The sequence below is a fragment of the Pelophylax lessonae genome (assembly GCF_965119305.1).
Source record: "Pelophylax lessonae genome assembly, chromosome: 3".
Classification (NCBI taxonomy): Eukaryota; Metazoa; Chordata; class Amphibia; order Anura; family Ranidae; genus Pelophylax; species Pelophylax lessonae.
The window spans coordinates 30,473,555-30,496,945 of NC_138770.1; the positions used below are offsets into that span (position 1 = coordinate 30,473,555).

A 23,391-nucleotide genomic window follows, 5' to 3' on the forward strand; every position below is an offset into this window, starting at 1 on the left:
ATCTTGGAAAGACGATCAACTACAACAAAGATAGTGGTAAACCCTTCAGATGGAGGAAGTTCCACAATAAAGTCCATAGAGATCATACTCCATGATTTTTCAGGTACGGGGAGGGATTCCAACAGGCCCCAGGTCTTGGCCCGATCAGACTTGTTTCTGAGACACACAGAGCAGGATCTGACATAGTTTTTACAGTCCTTTAACCAATCTGGCCACCAAAAGGAACGGGAGACCAAATCAGAGGTTTTATGGATACCAAAGTGTCCAGCCAGAAGATGATCATGACACTTCTTAAGAATGGTGACCCTCAGTTGTTCAGGAATAAAAATTTGTTCATTGTGGAAATAAAGTCCATCCCTCAAGATGGTGTCAGGTTCAGGAGGTGGAGCTGGTTCAGGAAACATGCGAGAAAGGGCATCAGGTTTGCAATTCTTAGAGCCCGGACGAAAAGTTATATGGAACACAAATCGAGAGAAGAAAAGTGCCCATCTTGCCTGCGAAGGGCTTAATCGTTTCGCGATTCTTAAATATTCTAAGTTCTTATGGTCTGTAAAAATAAGGATAGGGTGTGCAGCCCCCTCCAGTAGGTAGCGCCATTCCTCCAGGGCAGCCTTTATGGCTAACAGTTCACGATCTCCTACGTCATAGTTCCTCTCAGAGGAGCTTAATTTTCTGGGGTAGAGTAGGGACTTGGCTCCTTGTCGTTGGGATAGTAAAGCCCCGACCGCATTTTCAGAGGCATCCACTTCAAGTACATAGGCTAAAGCGGGATCTGGGTGTTTTAAAATGGGAGCAGAAGTAAACAGAGTCTTTAATAGTTCAAAGGCGGCTTGAGCCTCTGGAGTCCATTTGAATGGGGTAAACTGTTTGGTCAGCTGTGTGATGGGGGATATGATGCCAGAAAAGTTCTTTATAAACTTCCTGTAAAAATTAGCGAAGCCCACAAAGCGCTGTACTGCTTTTTTGTCCTCGGGGGCAGGCCATTCCAGTACGGCAGATACATTTTGCGGGTCCATAGCAATGCCATCCGCAGAGATAATGAGTCCCAGAAATTGGATAACCTGTTTTTCGAACTCACATTTCTCCGCCTTTGCGTAAAGACGGTGTTGGCGAAGTCTGTCCAGTACCTTCTTTACATGGTTTCTGTGTAGGTCGAGAGAACTGGAAAATACAAGGATATCATCCAAGTATACGATGATAAACAAATCAAGATAGTCCCGAAATATATCATTAACAAGATGTTGGAATGTGGCTGGGGCATTACAAAGACCGAATGGCATCACCAGATATTCGAAATGCCCAAAGCGCGTTCAAAACGCGGTTTTCCATTCGTCTCCTTCACGAATTCTGACTAGGTTGTAGGCACCCCTCAAATCAAGTTTGGAGAACACCTGTGCCCCTCGTAACCTCTGGAAAAGTTCGGGAATTAGGGGAAGAGGATAACGATTCTTGACTGTTATCTTTATTGAGATCGCGATAATATACACAGGGCCTAAGGGTATGGTCCTTTTTCTCAACAAAGAATATGCCCGCTCCTGCGGGTGAAGTGTAGGGTCGGATGAATCCTTTTTCCAGGCTTTCATTAATGTAGTTACGGAGAGTCTCTAATTCGAGCTCAGAGAGAGGGTAGATCCGGCCAAAAGGTATTTCTGCCCCTGGCAACAGTTCAATGGGGGCAATCGTATGTACGATGTGGAGGAAGAAAATCAGCGCTCTTTTTATTGAAAACATCCAGGTATTCGTGGTAAACTGTGGGTACCAGTTTCAAGACTTCGGGGTCTGGATGGATACCAAGGAGAGAGGTAACAGTAAGAGACTCCTCAGGAACACAGTGTGCCCGGCAGTAGGGAGAAGAGAAGGAAATCTCACCCGTGAGCCAATTGATGCTAGGGTTATGGGCCTTCAGTCAGGGTATACCAAGAATGACAGGAAACATGGGTGATGTTATAACTTCCAGGCAAAGGAATTCTTGATGACCAGAGGAGGAAGAGCAGAAAATTGGAGCCGTCTCTTGTGTCACTGGAACAGACTTGATACCAGAGCCATCAGCCAGGTGAACAACAAACCCTTGTTTCTTGGCATAGAGAGGTAGATTGTGTTGGGCTGCAAATGTCACATCCACAAAACAGCTACAGGCCCCAGAGTCTATAATAGCAGGAACAGAGATAGTCTTTTCAGGAAGTTTCAGATGGCAAAGCAAGGTGAGATGTGTTTGATTAGACCCGGGTGGATGCATCATAGAAATCCAGTTAGAGGGGGTTCTGCAAGGCCTCACAGGACAAGTCTGAATGTGGTGACCGGCATCGCCACAGTAGAGGCAGAGATTGGAGCGATACCGTCGAAGACGTTCCGATGTGGACAGAGGGGATCTCTGGAAACTCGTGAAGGGTAGTGAGGTACCTCTGGGGGGTTAATGGTAATGAGAGGAGTATCAGCCCCAAACTCCGGGCGGACCAAAGGAGCCTTGTTAGTTCTTTCGGCTTGCCTCTCACGTAGCCTCCGGTCAATCTGGATGACAAGGTTCACCAGGTCTTCTAAGGCCGTTGGTACCCCCACCCTGGCAAGTTCATCCTTTAGGGCATCAGACAAACCAAGACGGAACTGATGATGGAGGGCTGAATGGTTCCACAGAGTATCGGCACTCCATACACGGAAATCTGTCACATAATCCTCCACAGGCCTTAGGCCTTGCTTTAACTTGCTAAGCTTTGATTCAGCAGTCAGATGACAAAAAGGATCTGCGTATAGCTGGGACATGGCAAAAAAAAAAGAGTCCATGGTTGTCAAGGCTGGATCGTGTTGTTCCCGAAGATGGAAAGCCCAGGATTGAGGCTCATCCTGAAGGAGCGAGATAATGAACCCCACCTTGGTATCTTGTGAAGAGAAGGTTCGAGGCAACAGGGAAAAGTATAGTTCACAAGAATTACGAAAAGTCCGAAATTTTCTTCGATTTCCAGAAAAACGTTCAGGAATGGGAACCCGAGGTTCCGGGTGGAAATCCGCCGCACAGGATGTGCTGGGCTCGGTCAGAGAAGAGTCATTTTTGCGGGCCGATAATTGATCTTCGATGCAATCTAATTTTCCTTGCAGGCTTTGTACCATGTGGGATAGTGCAGAGATCGATCGGCAAACGTTCTCCAGTGGAGAGACCTCCCTTTCAGACTCCATAGTTGGCTGACTGATACTGTCACGTACCTGGGAGGAGTCTGAGTTGACGAGGTCGGCCTCTCTTATATCTCCGGCCCAGACCCCACTGAAGGTGAGACAGAGGGTGTAAAAGGCCAGGAGGGACACGAGTGCCTGTGGTTGTTGATGGATCAGGATAGGCTGCTTGTCCGGATCCTGGAAGCTGGAACATGCAATGATGTATGGAACAGGCGCAGCAGATAGCCAGGCAAGCACTCGAGTAGTTCTGAGAGACAAGGTTTGAGACAGAGTCAGAGTAGTAGGAAAGCCAGGGTCATCAACAGGCGATTCAGCAGGGTACCAAATCGTAAGCAGAGCCAAAGTCAGGGACGGAGCCGGGTCAGGTTTAGCAGAGAGGCAGAAGCAGAATCCAAGTCCAAGTTCAGAACAAGCCAGGTCAGCAACAGGGAAGCATACAGGTATCATCAGGTCACAGGAAACAGCTGAAGATCAGTCAGCACAGGAAACAGGATTGAACTTCCTTTAAATAACCTGTCTGGCGACACGCCCATTAGTCATTCTTCTGGGAATAGCCTGTGTACGGCCACGCCCCAGACGTCTCACAGGGATTCCCTGACAGCTTGACTACTAGGAACATTAATATGCAAAGCCTGGGGCAATGAGTCACCTTAGAATGAAAAGAGATGGCCTGGCTGGCCATGTAGCTAATTGAATTAACAACAGGAGGTTTGCCTAGTCTTAAACTTTAAATCTTGTAGGAACAATAGGTAAGAGCAGACCCATATGCAATGGGACTTCATGTACCAGCATACATGCTGATCTTTGTGAATAAACGAGACAGATCTGTAGCAAAACTGAAGATCTGTGTCATAGGCTTAACTTAAAATCTTAGCAATACCAAAGTAACCTTAACAATTTGTAGTAACACTGACATACATTCATTATAATTCTTAGCACACTATAGGTGTAAAATTAGAGCAACAATTTATCCAATTCCATCCTATTCTTCCATCTCACAATATAATAAAAACTTTATGAGACAGGAGATGCTTAATTATCTAAGGAATAGAAACTCATTAATGCCAGAGCTCATATATGTCAGATTAAAACACATCAAATATCTGACACCCAATAAATAAGAAATTAGAAACTGCTACAAGCAGTACAACACCAATATTAGCTATATGGGGATGAAACTCTTAAAAATGTACATATGTAAACAGTATAATAAACCAGAAGAAAACAATTTGGAACAATACTTCCATTGGTGAATTGTCTTTAAAGGCTGTGATCTGCTTTTGTTCTGAAAGTCTTAAAGAAATCAAACCAGGGCATAGAACTCATCTGAGAAATAAGCATCAAAAAATTTAGTAACAAAACATTATATTTTCCTCCTAAAAATAAAACAAAGGTTATGTATTTAGCATACAGTAAGCATTTTAAACATTTTCTTTCTTAGATGTTTTAACAGTGCACTTTTCTAATACCAAAAATTGTTGACGTCAAATTAATTATTACCACGTGGATTTCTAGTTTTTTAATAGTTTTATTATTATTGTTCACCATGGTTAAAAAAATGAGCAGCTCAAAAATAAACATTAGTAATTTCCCATTTGGCTACAAGAAAGTTATACTTCACCATATTAAACCCATTGGAGCATTCTTCAAAAACTGTTTTTTTCTACAAAAGCAAAGATTATAGTGAATACACATCTGTATATACAATTAACATATTCTTTTGTACTTTCCTCTTAAAGTTTACTCAGCTCAGTCAATTTGCATGACAATACAGCTGTTTACACTACCAAGCCTTGCAATTAACCTGTGTCAAAGAAGGGAGGGGGGGTTTCAGTGCCCATGGTGGGCTGAAAGACACCAAAATCTTTTAAAAAGTCAATAGCTACCTCAATTATAAAGTTGAAATTGCTCACGATTTAAGAATAGAAATACAATTTTAGTCCTTAAGGTCACTGAAAGATTGTATTAACATGCCTTATTACATTTCATATATATTTCCACTTATGCCTATTCTATGATGAAATATGGGCCCTTGCATTTACATAGCAACGAGCTTGGCCAGCAGCCAGCTGTATTTTGCATTTAGACGACATGTTAAACCACCTCTCCATTCATTCATTTGAACACTTGACAGTTGGATATTTAGCATTTAGATTACAAGACATTTTGCATAGAGACTGACACCACCCATAAACAATTGACAATTGCTTACATTAACACAGACAAGCTGAACACAGACAGACCGATACTACAACAAAACACCTCATATTGACACAAATGCATAGGGAAACAAAAGCCTTTCATGTACAGTTTCTGGGAGACATGTTCTGTTGTCAAATTGACCAGTAAATTGTAAACCAGTTAAAGCAGTTTTTTCCCGCTCAAAACATGCCTTAAATATGAGCTAAACTTGCAATAAAATCAGATGTGACTACACTTTGTTTAGGTACTCTGTGTTCTTGCATCTCCCAGCTGGAAGAGGAGGAATTCACTATCTAGAAGGGGGGGTTAGCACATGAAAGGCTGTATATTATCGTGATTGCCTCCTGATGAGATTTGAGCTAACAGTTTTGGTGTCATGAAGTTGGATCTGCCAAAAAAACACAGTATGGGGTAAGTAATTATGTTTTTTATTATTATTATTACTACCCTATACTGTCAGAGCAGATAAACGGTACCCAGTTAACCGCTAATTTTAGCACCTCCCGGGAATCTGATATTCCCAAAGATGGGGTCTGATACTCCAGGGCCTGAAGCGCCAAAGATAAGATGGGGTCTAATATCCCAGGGTTTGGAACCCGTTTACAAAGCAGTACTGTGTGTGATAGTGAATTCTCCCTCCTAAAAACCTTGTATATATTTGTATAGACACTTAAGTGTATTTAGTCGTTATATAAGATTGCATGCCATTGTATAGATGTATGTGGAGATTGTATGTGATATTAAGCTGAGCCTGAAGGTAAACTCTTGGCCACCAAGGATAGTTAACAGCAAACCATGAGTCGGGTGTATATAAATCTGATTATTAATACGCAGGAAACCACATAAATTGGAAAACTAGGTTTTTCCAATAAAGTCTAAATACTGACCTCACCCCCATATATATATATATATATATATATAAACCTTCAAACTCAGCTGATCTCACTTTGTATTCTGAGCTTAGATAATGGGAAATTCTCAAGGTAATCCCGAAAAAAAGATGAAATTTACGTTTGGGAAATTGTATGAAAATTGTATCGTGTATGGGCAACCTTAGATCCATGAATCGTTATGTTGTGTTCGTTTTAACACTGTTCCTAAAGGTGCTGTACCAGCAAAGCATTTCATAACACTAAATGAATATTGGTTGTATAATAATTTGTTTTGTGTTTATTACTTATGTTTTAAAGTGATGTGATTTTGACGTACTATACTGGTCATGGCAGCTTTTAGAAGCAAGGAAATATATATTTGGTGTGTAAAGTGTGACCTTAAGGACTAAAATTGTATTTCTATCCTTAAAAATCGTAAGCAATTTTGAACTTTTATCATTAAGGTTTTGTGTCACCGACCTTTCTTTCTTTATCACTGACTTTTAAAAAAATATATATATTTTCTGGTGCCTTTTTAGCAAACAAACCACCCTCCCCCCCTCTCCTGTCTGTGACACAGGTAACTGCAAAGGGATTGTATTGTCATACAAATTAACTATCAGTTTTGCTTTTGTAGAGAAAACCAGTTTTTGAGGAATGTTCCGAATGGGTGAAGAATGGGTGACGTATGGGTTCTTGTATTCAAATGAGAAATTACTAATGTTTATTTTTGAGCTGCTCATTTTTTCAACCATGGTGAACAATAATAATTTTTTTCTTTAAGTTTATGGTATACCATTGCATAACAAAAAAATATAGAAATCCACGTGGTAATAATTAATTTGACGTCAACAAATTTTGGTATTAGAGAAGTGCACTGTTAGGAAGGGAAATGTTTGACATGCTTACTGTATGCTAAATTCCTCTAACCGTTGGTTTATTTTTAGGAGTAAAAGTGAAATGTTTTGTTACTGAATTTTTCTTGATGCTTATTTCTCAGACAAATTTAATGTGAGACTTTCAGAACGGAGAACAATCACAGCCTTCAACGACAACTCAACCTTATGGGAGTATTGTTTACAAATTGTTTTTTTTCTGATTGATTAGACTGTTTTTATTAGGTGTCAGATATTTGATGTGTTCTAATTTGACATATATGAGCTGTGGCATTAATGAGGTGCTATGCTTTAGATAATTAAGCATCTTTGGTCTTTTTAAAGTTTTCTTTAGTATATTGGTCTTAGAAAAAAAAAAATAGGATGGAAGTGGATGGCTTGTTGATAGTGTGCTAAGAATTATAATGAATTTATGCCAGCATTACTACTTTGATATGTTACTACTTTGATATTGTTAAAGATTTACAATTTTAAACGTAACCTCCTGCGGTGAATTCAATTAGTTGATCTCCTTTCATTCTAAAGGTGACTCATTGCCCAGGCTTTGCATATAAATGGTCCTTGAAGTCAGATCCTGTGTCTCCAAGGCTATTTGTTTTCAATTTCCTGCTTGGTGTCACTGAGCAAACTGTGCAATCTCTTATAAATTTATGTTTGCATGAGTACTGACTTCTAGCTGTTTTGTGTGTCTATGTGTCCATGTACACAAGACAGCTTGAATTTCACTCCCTGTTGTTCAGTGATCACAGCATCTTAGCCATGCAAGGGATTCTCAGTTCTAGGTAGCTGCCTGTTTGGGTGAGTCAGAGGACTGCAAGCCAACCCATCTCCACCTTTGGAGGACTACAAGGCAGTTCAACCCCTCCAGGGGCCCTCACCATTGTTGCATGCGTAGACATGCTGTGTTCTCCCAAAATAGTGCCATTAGGTATCCTTCCTGTCTTAAAATTACCTGCCTTCCTGTAGGCCCTAAACCCCAGTGCTGCGAGTAGTTTTACTAGCATTTATTTTTGCTGCCTGCCTGTAGGCCAGAAGCCCAGTGCCGCAAAATACTCCTGCCATTCTTGTAAAACTTGTATTCTTGTCTCTGTACTTACCTGCTATTCTTGCTGAAGTCAGAATGACTCCAGACCCGTCTCAACCCCATGAGTCCATTTATTCTCATATCTAGAGATTTTGCAAGAGGAATATGTGGCAGAATTAATTGAAAAAAATTAAACAGTGATTATGGTGATATCTCGCTCTCGTTTCCTTTGCCAACAGGTGCACCAACCCACCCATTCAAGCCTGGAGACAGAGTCCTGGTGAAGGCCCCCCTCCATAAGCTGACGTCGCTAGACCCACCCTACGGACCTCCTGCGACAGTTCAAGCAGTGACCAGAGCAGCGGTATTGACAGACGACTCCCCGGTTTGGATCCACGCATCGCGACTGAAGGAAGCCCCACCCCTGGACCCCACGACTACGGACCGGAGATTGTGACGAGCACCAGACGAATTCCAGTTGGATCCAGACAGACGCATTGGTACAATGCCAACGGACACCCCTACTCCTGGAAAACTTCCCATTTTTGCAGCAGTGGTACTGTTTACAGCAAGCTCAACACCAGTAGCCACTGTCTGGTTACTTGCAACATGTGCTCAACCACCCGGAAAACCTCTCCCTCATTTTGCCCTTGCTCACCCGACGGAAAAGAGAGAGACACGAGACATCCATGTCTCCACTTTACAGTCGAAGTCAAGCCAATTGGACACAGAGGACATTGTTTTTACTTTGTAGCCGCCAGGGACTTAGTCCTGACCGCTCTGATGACGAGGGTTGAAAGGGAATTTTTTTCCTCCCATTGAATGTGGGGGGGTTTATTTTTGCCTTTCCTGGCAAAGGCTTTAGGACATGTTGAAAAATCACATGCATAGTCAACAGGTGGTATGTGCTGCCATGGTCTATTTGTAGTGACTTTATTGCCATAATAATGGAGTTGGATTTTGAGCCATGGATTCTTGCAAGCTATGACCCTCCCCATTGAACATGTCTGTTTTTGATTTGATAGAATTCTAAGAAGTTATATCCCTATGTGCACACAACCAAGTCACCAGCCTACTTACACTTTAGAATATAATGTCACCTGTTTTGTGCAAATCAGTTACCAATAATATGACATGCACTCATACAAAAACACAACCCAGGTATGTCAAGAATGTCCAGCTCATTCATAGTTGGACATATATCCCAGGAGGGCACATAGTGCTATTAAGAGACTCTAAGTGATCCCACCGTTATGAATAAAGTTGGGATCAAAGGTTGGGTTGAAAGAGTGTATCAACGTGCCTTACAAAAATTATATTTCATATTACATTTTGTTAGGGCTCATTCTACGATGGAATGTGGCCCCCTGCAATTACAGATTTAACGAGCCAGGCTAACACCCATCCATCCACCTTGGACAGCAGCCAGCTATATTTTGCATTTAGACGACATGTTAAACCACCTCTCCATTCATTCATTTGAACACTTGACAGTTGGATATTTTGCATTTAGATTACAAGACATTTTGCATAGAGACTACTGACACCACCCATAAACAATTGACAATTGCTTACATTAACACAGACAAGCTGAACACAGACGGACCGACTCTCCAACAAAACACAGATTCAGATACAAAGACACCTCTGTAATGTTCTGGTACCTTTGGTACCCTTATTCCACTTTCCAATTCCGTGTATGCGTCCCACCATTCTCTTCTGGTAGGTGCGCATACACCTTTAAGACCGATGCTGTCATCACTGAGCGCCGCAGAGCGGCTATTTCAACCGCCGGCGTTCTCACTCACATCGTTCGTTCAACCTGCCGTGAAGCTCATATGCTTACAAGCGTACCTCGCTGTCGGAACCTCGCTGCTGATCCCTGTATCCCGCTACCGGATCACTTGCTCATACCGAACCACTCTACTACTGCTTGCTATTAGTGATAAGTACCCCGCAGGGGAATCCTCCATAACCTTCCTACCAAGCTTACACTATTTAGCTCTGCATACTAAGGACTATTACTATCATCTGCACTATTTAGATTGCTAGCTCTTGAGCCTACTAACATCTATCCTTGCACTGGGTTAGTCTCTCTTGTATGTCATCTGCTATCCTACCACCTACTACCATACATGATTGCTAACCTATCTGCATCCCACCTGCTACCATCTATACTCTCATGAACATTCCTCTCAAGTGTTTGTCTCCTGTTGTCTCCATTCAAACCTGTCTCTCTAGCTCATCATCACTATACTGCAATATACATATATCACTCTAGGAACATCTTATTGAGTGTGTATATTTGTATGCTGAATCAGACAGACCACTGTGATGAGTCTTGGGAGTTGGGATTGGTATTTCAACGTATCTCTGCATGACTACTGAGTGGAGTTTTTCTGCAGCTGCAAATCCATCTTGTTCAAAAAACGCAGGAGCGTTACAACCTCATATTGACACAAATGCATAGGGAAACCAAAGCCATTCATGTACAGTTTCTGTGAGACATGTTCTATTGTCAAATTGACCAGTAAATTGTAAACCAGTTAAAGCAGTTTTTCCCGCTCAAAACTTGCCTTAAATACGAGCTAAACTTGCAATAAAATCAGTTGTGACTGCGCTAAGTTTGAGTGCTATGTGTCGTCATAACTCCCGGCCGGGCAAGGAGGAATTCACTATCTAGGGGGGTTAGCAACTGAAGGGCTGTATATCATCGTGATTGCCTCCTGACGAGATTTGAGCTAACAATACTCTAGGTTGTACATTACATACTCCTGACCCCTGCACTATATACTCTATGTTGTACATTACATACTCCTGACCCCTGCACTATATACTTTATGTTGTACATTACATACTCCTGACCCCGGCACTATATACTCTATATTGTACATTACATACTCCTGACCCCTGCACTATATACTCTATGTTGTACATTACATACTCCTGACCCCTGCACTATATACTTTATGTTGTACATTACATACTCCTGACCCCTGCACTATATACTTTATGTTGTACATAATTCCGATACTGTATAGTCCTAACTTTTGTATCCTATTTAATAAGTTGTACATTACATAGGCCTTACTTCTTTTGCACCCATTTCCTACCAGCTGGACATTTTATATTTGATGATTCGATTGAAGCACAGACATTGACACATGCTGATAATAATGTGATAACATCCTCTAACTTTGGAACCTTAAACAGAAAGTGATATTTGGGGAGTAGTCAATAACCCAATGATGGGGGTCTTCAGAATCAGTCCAGTCTTTATCCTCACTCTCTGACCTCTGGTGGGGCTCAGCCCCGCTGTTATTCATTACTAAATAAGGAACTGCGGGACTTCTTGTGTTGGGAAGATAGCAATGAGTGATAGAGGGGGAGGGGACACTCGTCCTACAATCCCCTCATCACTGTCACTCCTATAAAAGACAGTTCTCGTTGTTTCCTCACTCTCTGACTAAGGTCCATGAAACAAGAAATGAACTGGTAGGAGATCAGAGGAACCATATACTAGTTACCTTGAACTGGTGGAAATGGTGGAATTGTAAGATCCTCAGAGACAAAGCTGTCTTATGTGGGCGGAGTCCTGGTTTAAGGGAACCAATCTGCTGATGTCTAGTAATAATCTTTTTATTTCTATTTTAGAACATGGACGGGAGATGAGGAAAACCTCAGAGGATTGTCTCACTTTGTCTCCAGACTGTAAAGTAGAAGATGAGGACATCACACAGTATAGTCCAGGAGAAAACCTGGCTACCTCAAATGTCCATCCGGGACCACACAGTGTAGATGGACCATCATATTCCTCTTATCCTGAGGAACCTCAGACTGTGAGGGAAAGTGCCGGACCATCATATTCCTCTTATCCTGAGGAGCCTCAGACTGTGAGGGACAGTGCCGGACCATTGCATTCCTCTTATCCTGAGGAACCTCAGACTGTGAGGGACAGTGCCGGACCATCATATTTCTCTTATCCTGAGGAACCTCAGACTGTGAGGGACGGTGCCGGACCATCGTATTCCTCTTATCCTGAGGAACCTCAGACTGTGAGGGACGGTGCCGGACCATCGTATTCCTCTTATCCTGAGGAACCTCAGACTGTGAGGGACAGTGCTGGACCATCGTATTCCTCTTATCCTGAGGAACCTCAGACTGTGAGGGACAGTGCCGGACCATCTTATTCCTCTTATCCTGAGGAACGTCAGACTGTGAGGGACGGTGCCGTCCTTCCAACAAAGAGGTTTTCCTGTACTGAGTGTGGGAAGTGTTTCCATTTTAAATGCAATCTTGATATGCACAAAATATCTTGCACAGGTGAAAAGCCATATTCCTGTCCTGAGTGTGGGAAATGTTTTTCAGACAGGTCCAGTCTTTACCCACATCGGAGATTACACACAGGGGAAAAGCCATATTCCTGTAATGAGTGCGGGAAATGTTTTTCACGAAAGTCCCATTTAATCATACATCAGAGATCTCACACGGGGGAGAAGCCATATTCCTGTCCGGAGTGCGGAAAATGTTTTTCAGCCAAGTCCGTTCTTTACAGACATCAGAGATCGCACACGGGGCAGGAGCCACTTACCTGTTCTGAGTGTGGGAAAAGTTTTTCACAGATGTCCAGTCTTGCCAGACATCAGAAGTCTCACATGGATGAAAAGACTTATTCCTGTCCTGAGTGTGGGAAATGTTTTCCAAGAAAAATATATTTTGTTATTCATCAGAGATGTCACACGGGGGAGAAGCCATATAACTGTCCTGAGTGTGGGAAATGCTTTTCACAGAAGTCCCATCTTTACACACATCAGCAACTGCACACGGGGCTGAAGCCATTTTCCTGTTCAGAGTGTGGGAAATGTTTTGTACTAAAATCAAACCTTGTTACACATCAGAGGTCTCACACAGGGGAGAAGCCGTATTCCTGTCCTGAGTGTGGGAAATGTTTTTCACAGAAGTCCAATCTTTACAGACATCAGAGATATCACACAGGGAAGAAATCACTTTCCTGTCCTGAGTGAGGGAATTGTTCCTCACTGAAGTCCTGCCTTCCTGTACATCAGGGATCCCACACAACCCTCGAGGTGTATTAGTACCTTGAATGTGGGAAATATCTTCTATATGAATGTGGCTGGACATCACAGCTCTCATGTGGGGAAGAAGCACACCCTGATATACACCTCAGATATACTCCATGGCTGATCTTCATCATGTAAGAAACACTTCATAAGGAGATCAGAGTTCACCAAAGACATGGATGAAGTGTTGTACCGTGTTGGCCATTGACAGCAGGAGAAAAATAAAAATGGAGTCTGCGACGGAACCGCTTGGCACCCCGACTAGGTGCTTCCTTCTGCCAAACCGCGCTTCCTGCCCTCCAAACCGTTCTGAGCAGACTGAGAGCTAATACCAGCCCCTTTTATCCCAAACATCGTACCTAGACAAGATGTGAGGTAAAATCCAAAGGAATGACTGTTTATTGAAGCTCAGACACATACTTCATACCATACAGGATGACATTCCCTCCTGATCATATTAACCTAACAATACAAACTGTAAACAAGAATATAATTAACACAACTAAGGAACAGCCAACATGAACTACGCTACTCCCCCTCTAGCAACTGATAACTTACAGTGATATACTTAACATGAGCTAATTAACTGGTCACTTAAACCAGCCTAGGTGGAGGGGACAATACTAGCAGACAGACAGAGACAATGGAACAATGGGAGAGATCTACTTACCATAAGCATGTTATAGCAGGAGGCCCCAGTGGTTTGAGCTGATTACATAACATCTACAGTCATTGCTGGTTTGAGGCATAGAGGCCCCAAATATGGATATGGAACCTCCAGTTCCCGGAGTCTGTGTGTTTTGGGGAGACATAAACTTGAATCAGAAACAAGACCACTCCACGGATCCCCCAGGCATACACCTTCCAAAGAGTAGTGTTCCCTTAAATGCCAGGGCCCATAGTCACTGGGTAAGAGGCTCGCTCCCAGTCCTCTCCAAAAGCCTCTGTCCTGGTTAGGTCTGTCACAGAGTCATTACTTTCATTTACATTTTGTGGTGTGAGCTTTCAGAAACATTTAGAGGTCTATTTAAGAATACAAAAATAGTTAAATGAGTGTGACCAACATTCGCCCAGCTGTGACAGGTTTTGGCAATATTTTATCTCATATGATCACTGGCTCCATCTCGTGGCCATAATGCTTTATTGCACTATTTTTACTGATGGAGGTATTTCAGAAAAAATACCGTAATATGGCCACTAGATGGAGCTGGCGATCATAGGAAATCACTGTGTTAATTAAAATACAGCCAGAATTTTTAACAGCTGAATAAATGTTTGTCACATTCGTCCAATGAATTTTCTGTAAATAAGGGAAAAAAACAAGGGTTGTTAGTGAAAGCAGCACAGATTACACACACTACACATTGTTAGGCACACAGTTAACCCTTTTATTGCCCCTAGATGTTAACCCCTTCCCAGTCTGTGTCATTAGTACAGTGAAAGTGTATATTATTATTGATGTATTGGTGTCACTAGTGATGTCAGTGTCAGTTAATGCCCCTCCCAGTGAACGTCAGCTAGTGCCAAATTGTCTGCCAACCTATTACAGTCCCACTCTAAGTTGCTGATCACCACCATTACCAGTATAACCTCAAATTCCACCATAGTTTGTAGACAATAACTTTCACTTAAACCAATTAATATACACTTCATGGGATTTTTTTTTACCAAAGTCATGTAGCAGAATACAGTTGGACCTAAACGTATGCAGACATTTGAATTTTTTTTTTTTTTATTGGATATATTTTATAATAGAAATATTGTTTTTTTTTTTCAAATGTTTATTTTTTTTGTTTCTTATTATAAAAAATAAACCCAGTTGTGATCAAAGGCCACAAAAAGCTTTATTTGTGTGGAAAAAATGATATAAATGTAATTTGTGTACAGTGTTGCATGACCACGCAATTACCAGGTTTAGTAGCGCAGTGCTGAATAGCAAAAAAATGCTCTGGCCATGAAGGGAGTAAAACCTTCCGGAGCTTAAGTGGTTAAACCAACCATTCATTTAAAACTAAAAATGTGCATTTGGCCATTTGATGGCGCTAAGTATAATAGAAATTAGTTGATGAAAAGCAAATTTAAACCCGCGCTACACAGCGTGTTGATTTATATATGTGTAAAATTAAAAGTGTGAGTATGTGCAGCTGCTGCAAACACTAAGAAAATCTTAGGAAGAATGATTTAAAACAAATTTATGCAGCGCTAGCATCAATATTATTAGTTAGGTGAGAAGTATAAGAATAATATACAATAAACTCAAATCTTGTATGCATAAAGTGCTAAGTGCTAAAAACTAATTATATCCAAGTGAACAATAAATAATAAATATCAAGTGCATAAAAAGTCCTTATACTTTCATCCAAATAAGGTGCTATAAGTTATTAAAAATATCCAAGTGAGTGATAGACAATAAATATTAAGTGCATAAAAAAAGTCCTTGTATGTGATCCAGGTAAGGTGCCAAAGTGCCAAGAAATCAAGGTGCTGCAAAGTGATAAGATGCCCCTCTTGGTTCCCCACTCACCAAATTGCCAATGTAAAAATACCTTTGTACGTTATTTCACAGTAGCCCAGGATCTTTAAAAAACTTCTCCAATGTGTCCTCCAATAATGTATGGGTCCGCCTCCGCTTCCACCATTAAATAAAAAGACGGCCGTACATGGTGAAGTAAGTATATACTGTTTTATTTTCCAAAGAAGTCAATTGAATACTTACAAACGAAAAATGGTATATGGCATGTAATCGATACACTCGTGTGGTGCCGCTCTCGGCGTGCGTTCCACACACAGGAAGTTCCTGACCGGAAGTGACGTTCTGCTGGTCCGCAACCGGAAGTACGTCCTTCTGGTTGCGGACCAGACGGAACGTCACTTCCGGTCAGGAAATTCCTGTGTGTGGAACGCACGCCAAGAGCGGCGCCACACGAGTGTATCGATTACATGCCATATACCATTTTTCGTTTGTAAGTATTCAATTGACTTCTTTGGAAAATAAAACAGTATATACTTACTTCACCATGTACGGCCGTCTTTTTCTTTAATGGTGGAAGCGGAGGCGGACCCATACATTATTGGAGGACACATTGGAGAAGTTTTTTAAAGATCCTGGGCTACTGTGAAATAACGTACAAAGGTATTTTTACATTGGCAATTTGGTGAGTGGGGAACCAAGAGGGGCACCTTATCACTTTGCAGCACCTTGATTTCTTGGCACTTTGGCACCTTACCTGGATCACATACAAGGACTTTTTTTATGCACTTGATATTTATTGTCTATCACTCACTTGGATATTTTTAATAACTTATAGCACCTTATTTGGATCAAAGTATAAGGACTTTTTATGCACTTGATATTTATTATTTATTGTTCACTTGGATATAATTAGTTTTTAGCACTTAGCACTTTATGCATACAAGATTTGAGTTTATTGTATATTATTCTTATACTTCTCACCTAACTAATAATATTGATGCTAGCGCTGCATAAATTTGTTTTAAATCATAATAGAAATTATAGTCATCACCCGGGCTCGTCGACCTCCTGCTTCAGGGGGTGTGGCCAGATGGGCACCTTTCTACACATATGGTGGACTTGTCCTAAAGTGCGCCTCTTTAGGATGAGGGTACGCCTTTATTTTTTCAGGTACGACATTCAATATTACCAAAGATAGAAGTATTACCCTACTGATGTGTAGATTGTGTGGAGAGGAAGGGTCTATCTGTAAATAAATGGCACCGTCCCCTGGGATAAATTATGAAATAGTTAAGTAACCAGGTTGGTAGGCGACTAATAAAGATGGAGGGAGGGAAGGGAAAGGAATGAGACAAGCAGGGGATAAGTCTTCCAAACACTGGTATTAATAGACAGGCACATTCAAATCCCCACATCCAAAGACCAAAAATTGATGAAAAAGGATAATACATGTTTATTGATTATACCAAACAACAATATATATCAAATCATATAAATAATACAATATCTGTTTAAAGTATATCTTGTGAATCTACCCGTTTCGCTGAACAGAGCTTCCTCAGGATCCAAGAAAATATTCTTATCAGATAAATCCATATAAAATCACAATATCTAAAACAAACAATAATAACAAACTATTAGGCATTTTTTGAATCCCCCTTTGTTTCTCTCTCTTCTGGTATATATACAGTATCTCACAAAAGTAAGCACACCCCTCACATTTTTGTAAATATTTTATTCTATCTTTTCATGTGACAACACTGATGAAATTACACTTTGCTACAATCTAAAGTAGTGAGCGTACAGCTTGTATAACAGTGTAAATTTGCTGTCCCCCCAAAATAACTCAACACACAGCCATTAATGTCTAAACCGCTGGCAACAAAAGTGAGTACACTTTTGGGTCCAAAGTGTCAATATTTTGTGTGGCCACCATTATTTTCCAGCACTGCCTTAACCCTCTTGGGCATGGAGGTCAACAGAGCTTCACAGGTTGCCACTGGAGTCCTCTTCCACTCCTCCATGACGATATCACAGAACTGGTGGATGTTAGAGACCTTGCACTCCTCCACCTTCCATTTGAGGATACCCCACAGATGCTCAATAGGGTTTAGGTCTGCAGACATGCTGGGCCAGTCCATCACCTTTACCCTCAGCTTCTTTAGCAAGGCAGTGGTCATCTTGGAGGTGTGTTTGGGGTCGTTATGATTTTGGAATACTGCCCTGCGGCCCAGTCTCCGAAGGGAGGGGATCATGCTCTGCTTCAGTATGTCACAGTACATGTTGGCATTCATGGGTCCCTCAATGAACTGTAGCTTCCCAGTGCCGGCAGCACTCATGCAGCCCAAGACCAAGACACTCCCACCACCATGCTTGACTGTAGGCAAGACAGACTTGTCTTTGTACTCCTCACCTGGTTGCCACCACACACGCTTGACACCATCTGAACCAAATAAGTTTATCATGGTCTCATCAGACCACAAGACATGGTTCCAGTAATCCATGTCCTCAGTCTGCTTGTCTTCAGCAAACTGTTTGCTGTCTTTCTTATGCATCGTCTTTAGAAAAGGATTCCTTCTTGGACGACAGCCATGCAGACCAATTTGATGCAGGGTGCGGCGTATGGTCTGAGCACTGAAAGGCTGACCCCCCACCCCTTCAACCTCTGCAACAATTGCTGGCGGCATTCATGCGTCTATTTCCCAAAGACAACCTCTGGATATGACGCTGAGCATGAGCACTCAACTTCTTTGGTTGACTATGGCGAAGCCTGTTCTCAGTGGAACCTGTCCTGTTAAACCTCTGTATGGTCTTCGCCACCGTGCTGCAGCTCAGTTTCAGGGTCCTGGCAATCTTCTTATAGCCTAGGCCATCTTTATGTAGAGCAGCAATTCTTTTTTTCAGCTCCTCAGAGAGTTCTTTGCCATGAGGTGCCATGTTGAACTTCCAGTGACCAGTATGAGAGAGTGAGAGCGATAACACCAAATTTAACACACCTGCTCACCATTCACACCTGAGACCTTGTAACACTAACGAGTCACATGACACCGGGGACGGAAAATGGCTATTTGGGCCCAATTTGGACACTGTCACTTAGGGGTGTACTCACTTTTGTTGCCAGTGGTTTAGACATTAATGGCTGTGTGTTGAGTTATTTTGGGGGGGACAGCAAATTTACACTGTTATACAAGCTGTACACTCACTACTTTACATTGTAGCAAAGTGTCATTTCTTCAGTGTTGTCACATGAAAAGATAGAATAAAATATTTACAAAAATGTGAGGGGTGTACTCACTTTTGTGAGATACTATATATATACAGATGCATCTCATATATACAGTGTGCTGCTGTTTCTCCTTCCCAGCTCTTAGGCAGCTAAGAACGTATACTTTTTTCCCCTTTTTTTTTTATAAGTGATCCCATTCCTCTGTTTTTTAGCTGCCTAAAAACTTGGGGAGGAGAAACAGCAGCACACTGATCTTCCCAGTGAACAGCTGTGCAGGGGGAGGTGTGTTAGGATAAGTCTGATCATTGGAAAAGAGCAGGCTGAGTTCCCAGCACAGCTAGAGAATGTGGCACAGCAGGCACATATCAGGAATATAAAATGTTGGGTGCTCTTTAAAACACCTAAACACATATATTGTGAAAGCAGAGGTCCTGGAGAACAAAAGGGTGGAAGTTACATTTTATTTGTCACATGGTAATAACCCAATAGTTCATCAATGGTAACTTTCAGTAAAAAATACAATAAAGGTAATTTTAGAGTACATACAGTAATTGCAATTTATTACCCTTTTTTTTTGGGTAAAATATAAAAGATGAGGTTGTGCTGAGTGAATAGATACCCGACATGTCCAGCCTTATAATTCTGTGTGCTGATGAAATGATGACAAACTTTTGGTATCCAGAAATGTCCCATAGATGGCGCTTTAAAAGCCTTTCCAGGTCCTGTGTGTAGAGGGAACCCTGAATAATGGATGTAGAATGATTGCTCTCACTCTGGCATGCATGGCATGTGATAGCATTTTATTGTGACATGTTCTCTTTAATGAGACATCAGGAGTCTATCTGCCCTCTACTGAAGATAATTGAGAGCAGATCATTCTCCATTCACAGCTTCTCCAGCCACAGCGGTCAGGAATGATAGCACTGAACCCGGAAGTCACCTAATACACATCACTTCCGGGTTCATTCTAGCTAGTCTGGTCTTTCTGCCTTCGATCCAGTGGCACCCACCATGCCAACAGCTAATCACAGCTGTAGTGAGCCAGAGAAAGGAGATTGAGCACACATAGGAGGGGCAGTGGGGGTGGCATGTAAAGGAACCAATGCCCTCCATTTTCCTCCTGCAGCCGCTGCATGCTGGTAGGAGAGAGTACCTGGCTTTCAGTGGCTACAGGAGAAAAATAGAAAGCATTGGTTCCTCTATATGCAGGCCCCTGCTGTTCCTCCTATCTAGTTAAACACAATGTGACAGGGGAGCAGGAGGCTGGGTCACTATTGCGACCCCTGTGGTTACACCTATGCTTGCTGACATTGCTAGTATATGCAGACTTTAGAGGACAAACCATGCGTGTGAATTACAGTTTAGCTGCTGCTAGAAGGTGGCACACTGCTTTTCTTATATTGCTGCTTTAAACCATTTGTGAGCAGTGAAATATGTAGGCGAGGCTTTGTGTGGGTGTGGTCTGCATGTGGGCGGGAACACAGCCAGTCCACCCCCTGCACCCAACTTTTCTGCTAGCATGGCTCTCCCATATTTAAGGACTGGACTAACCACAGGTTCCCCCTAAGTATGCAGATCATTCCTCCTGGCCTCCACCCACTGACTTCTAGAAGTTTCTCTAAACTTCCAGAACCAGGGGGAGGCACCAGAGATGCCTATGTGAATCAGCCACAAAAAACAAAGAAGGGGAAGGTGCAAACCCTAGTGCATAGTCAGTAAACATGGAATTTATTAATATGAAAAGCAACCAATAAAATGCATACTCGAATAGGTGCAGAAGTATACAGCATGTACATGGAAGGATGCACGAGGCAGAAAATCCAAGTGTTTCTGCGACCTCACATTAGCATGCTAACACATTATCTTCTTAAGAGCTGTGCTAACCAGCACAACCAAATACCTCGTGTTTAAATGCAGCAAAGCACACCGAAATCCGCCCACAACAAGCAGGAAGGGAGGCGCTGAAAGAAAAAAAAAACCTGATATATTAAATGTATATGTAGACGGAAGCTGTGGCAATCAGCGGAGGGATGTTACCAGCTCCAGATGGTTGGGCCCTGCAAGAATAATCAGCACTGGGACCCCTCTGTGCTCTGTCTCCCCATTACCAGTGTGAGAACCGGAAAGCTGTCAGCTGGCCATGGACCGGAAAACCGGAAGTGAATCCGCACTCCTGGTTTCGGGTGTGCTGCTGTGTTCTCTCCTGTTTTCCCCAGGGGCGATGGAAAAGCAGTAACTGGGGACACAAGGGCCAAATACCAGGGGGCCCTTGTTATAAAAGCACCAGCACTTGGAAGCCCCAGTGTACCGGCCGGAAACAGGAAGTAGCATAACACGTCGCTTCCGGTCCAACATAGTAACCACATGAGTATCCCCACAGCAGTGTGGCACAGACGGGAAAAAAAAGGATTTGTGAAAATAATAAAAATTGAAAATAAATTGAAAAAAATAAAAAATATAAAAATGAAAATAAAAATAATAAAAGTAAATTAATTGAGATGACAGTTTAAGTATACATGGAAGGAGAATAAATAGATACAAAAAAATGAATAAAAGTACAATAAAAATAGTGTGTGTATTTACAATGGATGTACACACGCATCTGTACATGAATGATCCCCCATGTGTGTCCAGCGCCAACGTATGTCTGTATGCAGTAAACACCGGGCATTATGGGGGCTTATTCTCAAATTTATGACACAATCCATCTAAAAACATTTCTAATATATTTGGTACTGATACTCATGAGACAGTTTGATAGAACACTTAGAATGAGTGTGACCGACCCCATATAGACACCATGACCACAATATAGAATACATGTGGAAAATAACTTGAAAAAATAATTTTAAAAACTGCATTAAAAGGTAAATAAATTGCTACGCCACATTATGGTCCTGGTGACGGTAAGGTCTACACACGTTTCGGTGTGCTCTGCTGTATTTAAACACGAGGTATTTGGTTGTGCTGGTTAGCACAGCTCTGAAGAAGGGGGTGTGCCCCCTGAAACACGTTAGTGTGCTTATGTGAGGACGCAGAAACACTTGGATTTTCTACCTCATGTATCCTTCCATGTACATGCTGTATATTTCTGCACCTTTGTGAGTATGCATTTTATTGGTTGCTTTTTATATTAATAAATTCCGCTGTTACTCAGGTAATGCACTAGGGGTCTGTGCCTTCTGCTTCTTTGTTTTTGTAGTTTCACCATCCAAGGAGGGCTGCATCTACCGGGCATTGGACCATGTATGTGATGTGACATTGGTTGGCTTTCCCTCTGGTGAAGACCCCTGAGTGTTGGGAGTCTTCTCTGTGAGTCATCCAGCCTGACCTGCAGTAAACCCTGACCAAGATTCCGGGCTCACACTTACCATGAGTCAATAAATTTGCCTGTACCTAAACTGATAGCACACTAGAGGGGGGCTACACAGAAAATACATAGGAGGGAGAGGTCTTCTAAGTGCAGTATAAAGACATATTTATTGTTCATATTGGAACACAATTGGCAATGCACATGTATAAGTAAGCATTGCCCTCTTCATAAAAAAGCAAGTCGCTGTAATAAATGTGTCCATCTCCCTAAGAACCATGCTGGAATGCACCGCCCACCGGGCAGAAGTGACGTCACAATTGGAGGATTACTGGGCGTGGCTACATGTTTCAGAGCATGCACACTCCTTACTTGATCCTAGACTTGAAAGAGAACGTCACATGCTTCGAAATTCGTAGCCGCACCCTTTGAGAAGGGCTGTTGAAATGCATTACAGATGTGGCTTTACTATGTGTGTGGGCCAGCAGAGATGAGTGGTGGTGATCAGGGGTGGCTGGCGCAGGGAGAACAGCCGTATACACACTGACAGCTGCTGCACAGGGAGAACAGCCGTATACACACTGACAGCCGCTGCACAGGGAGAACAGCCTTATACACACTGACAGCCGCTGGACAGGGAGAACAGCCGAATACACACTGACAGCCGCTGGACAGGGAGAACGGCTGTATGCACACTGACAGCCGCTGGACAGGGGGAACAGCTGTATACACACTGACAGCCGCTGGACAGGGAGAACAGCTGCATACACACTGACAGCCGCTGGACAGGGAGAACAGCCATATACACAATGACAGCCGCTGGGCAGGGAGAACAGCCGTATACACACTGACAGCCGCTGGACAGGGGGAACAGCCGTATACACACTGACAGCCGCTGGACAGGGAGAACAGCCGTATACACACTGACAGCCGCTGGACAGGGAGAACAGCCATATACACACTGACAGCCGCTGGACAGGGAGAACAGCCGTATACACACTGACAGCCGCTGGACAGGGAGAACAGCCGTATACACACTAACAGCCGCTGGACAGGGAGAACAGCCGTATACACACTGACAGCCGCTGGGCAGGGAGAACAGCCGTATACACACTGACAGCCGCTGGACAGGGGGAACAGCT

General features: G+C 42.5%; 4 protein-coding genes across 4 annotated transcripts in view; 2 read left to right on the forward strand and 2 right to left on the reverse strand.

Annotated features, from left to right (window-relative positions):
* The window catches only part of LOC309550684 (uncharacterized protein), a 1,024,308-nt gene that overhangs the window by 506,330 nt on the left and 494,587 nt on the right, over positions 1–23,391 (forward strand). The window contains exon 6 of the mRNA XM_082251019.1: positions 12,532–13,095. Coding sequence (XP_082107145.1) covers positions 12,532–13,095 — 564 coding nt within the window. The remainder of the gene's footprint in view (positions 1–12,531; positions 13,096–23,391) is intronic.
* Positions 1–23,391, reverse strand: part of LOC309550755 (uncharacterized protein) — a 318,095-nt gene that overhangs the window by 262,581 nt on the left and 32,123 nt on the right. The gene's annotated exons all lie outside the window — the stretch shown is intronic.
* Positions 1–23,391, reverse strand: part of LOC309550736 (uncharacterized protein) — an 851,482-nt gene that overhangs the window by 189,438 nt on the left and 638,653 nt on the right. The gene's annotated exons all lie outside the window — the stretch shown is intronic.
* Positions 1–23,391, forward strand: part of LOC309550715 (uncharacterized protein) — a 523,380-nt gene that overhangs the window by 171,400 nt on the left and 328,589 nt on the right. The gene's annotated exons all lie outside the window — the stretch shown is intronic.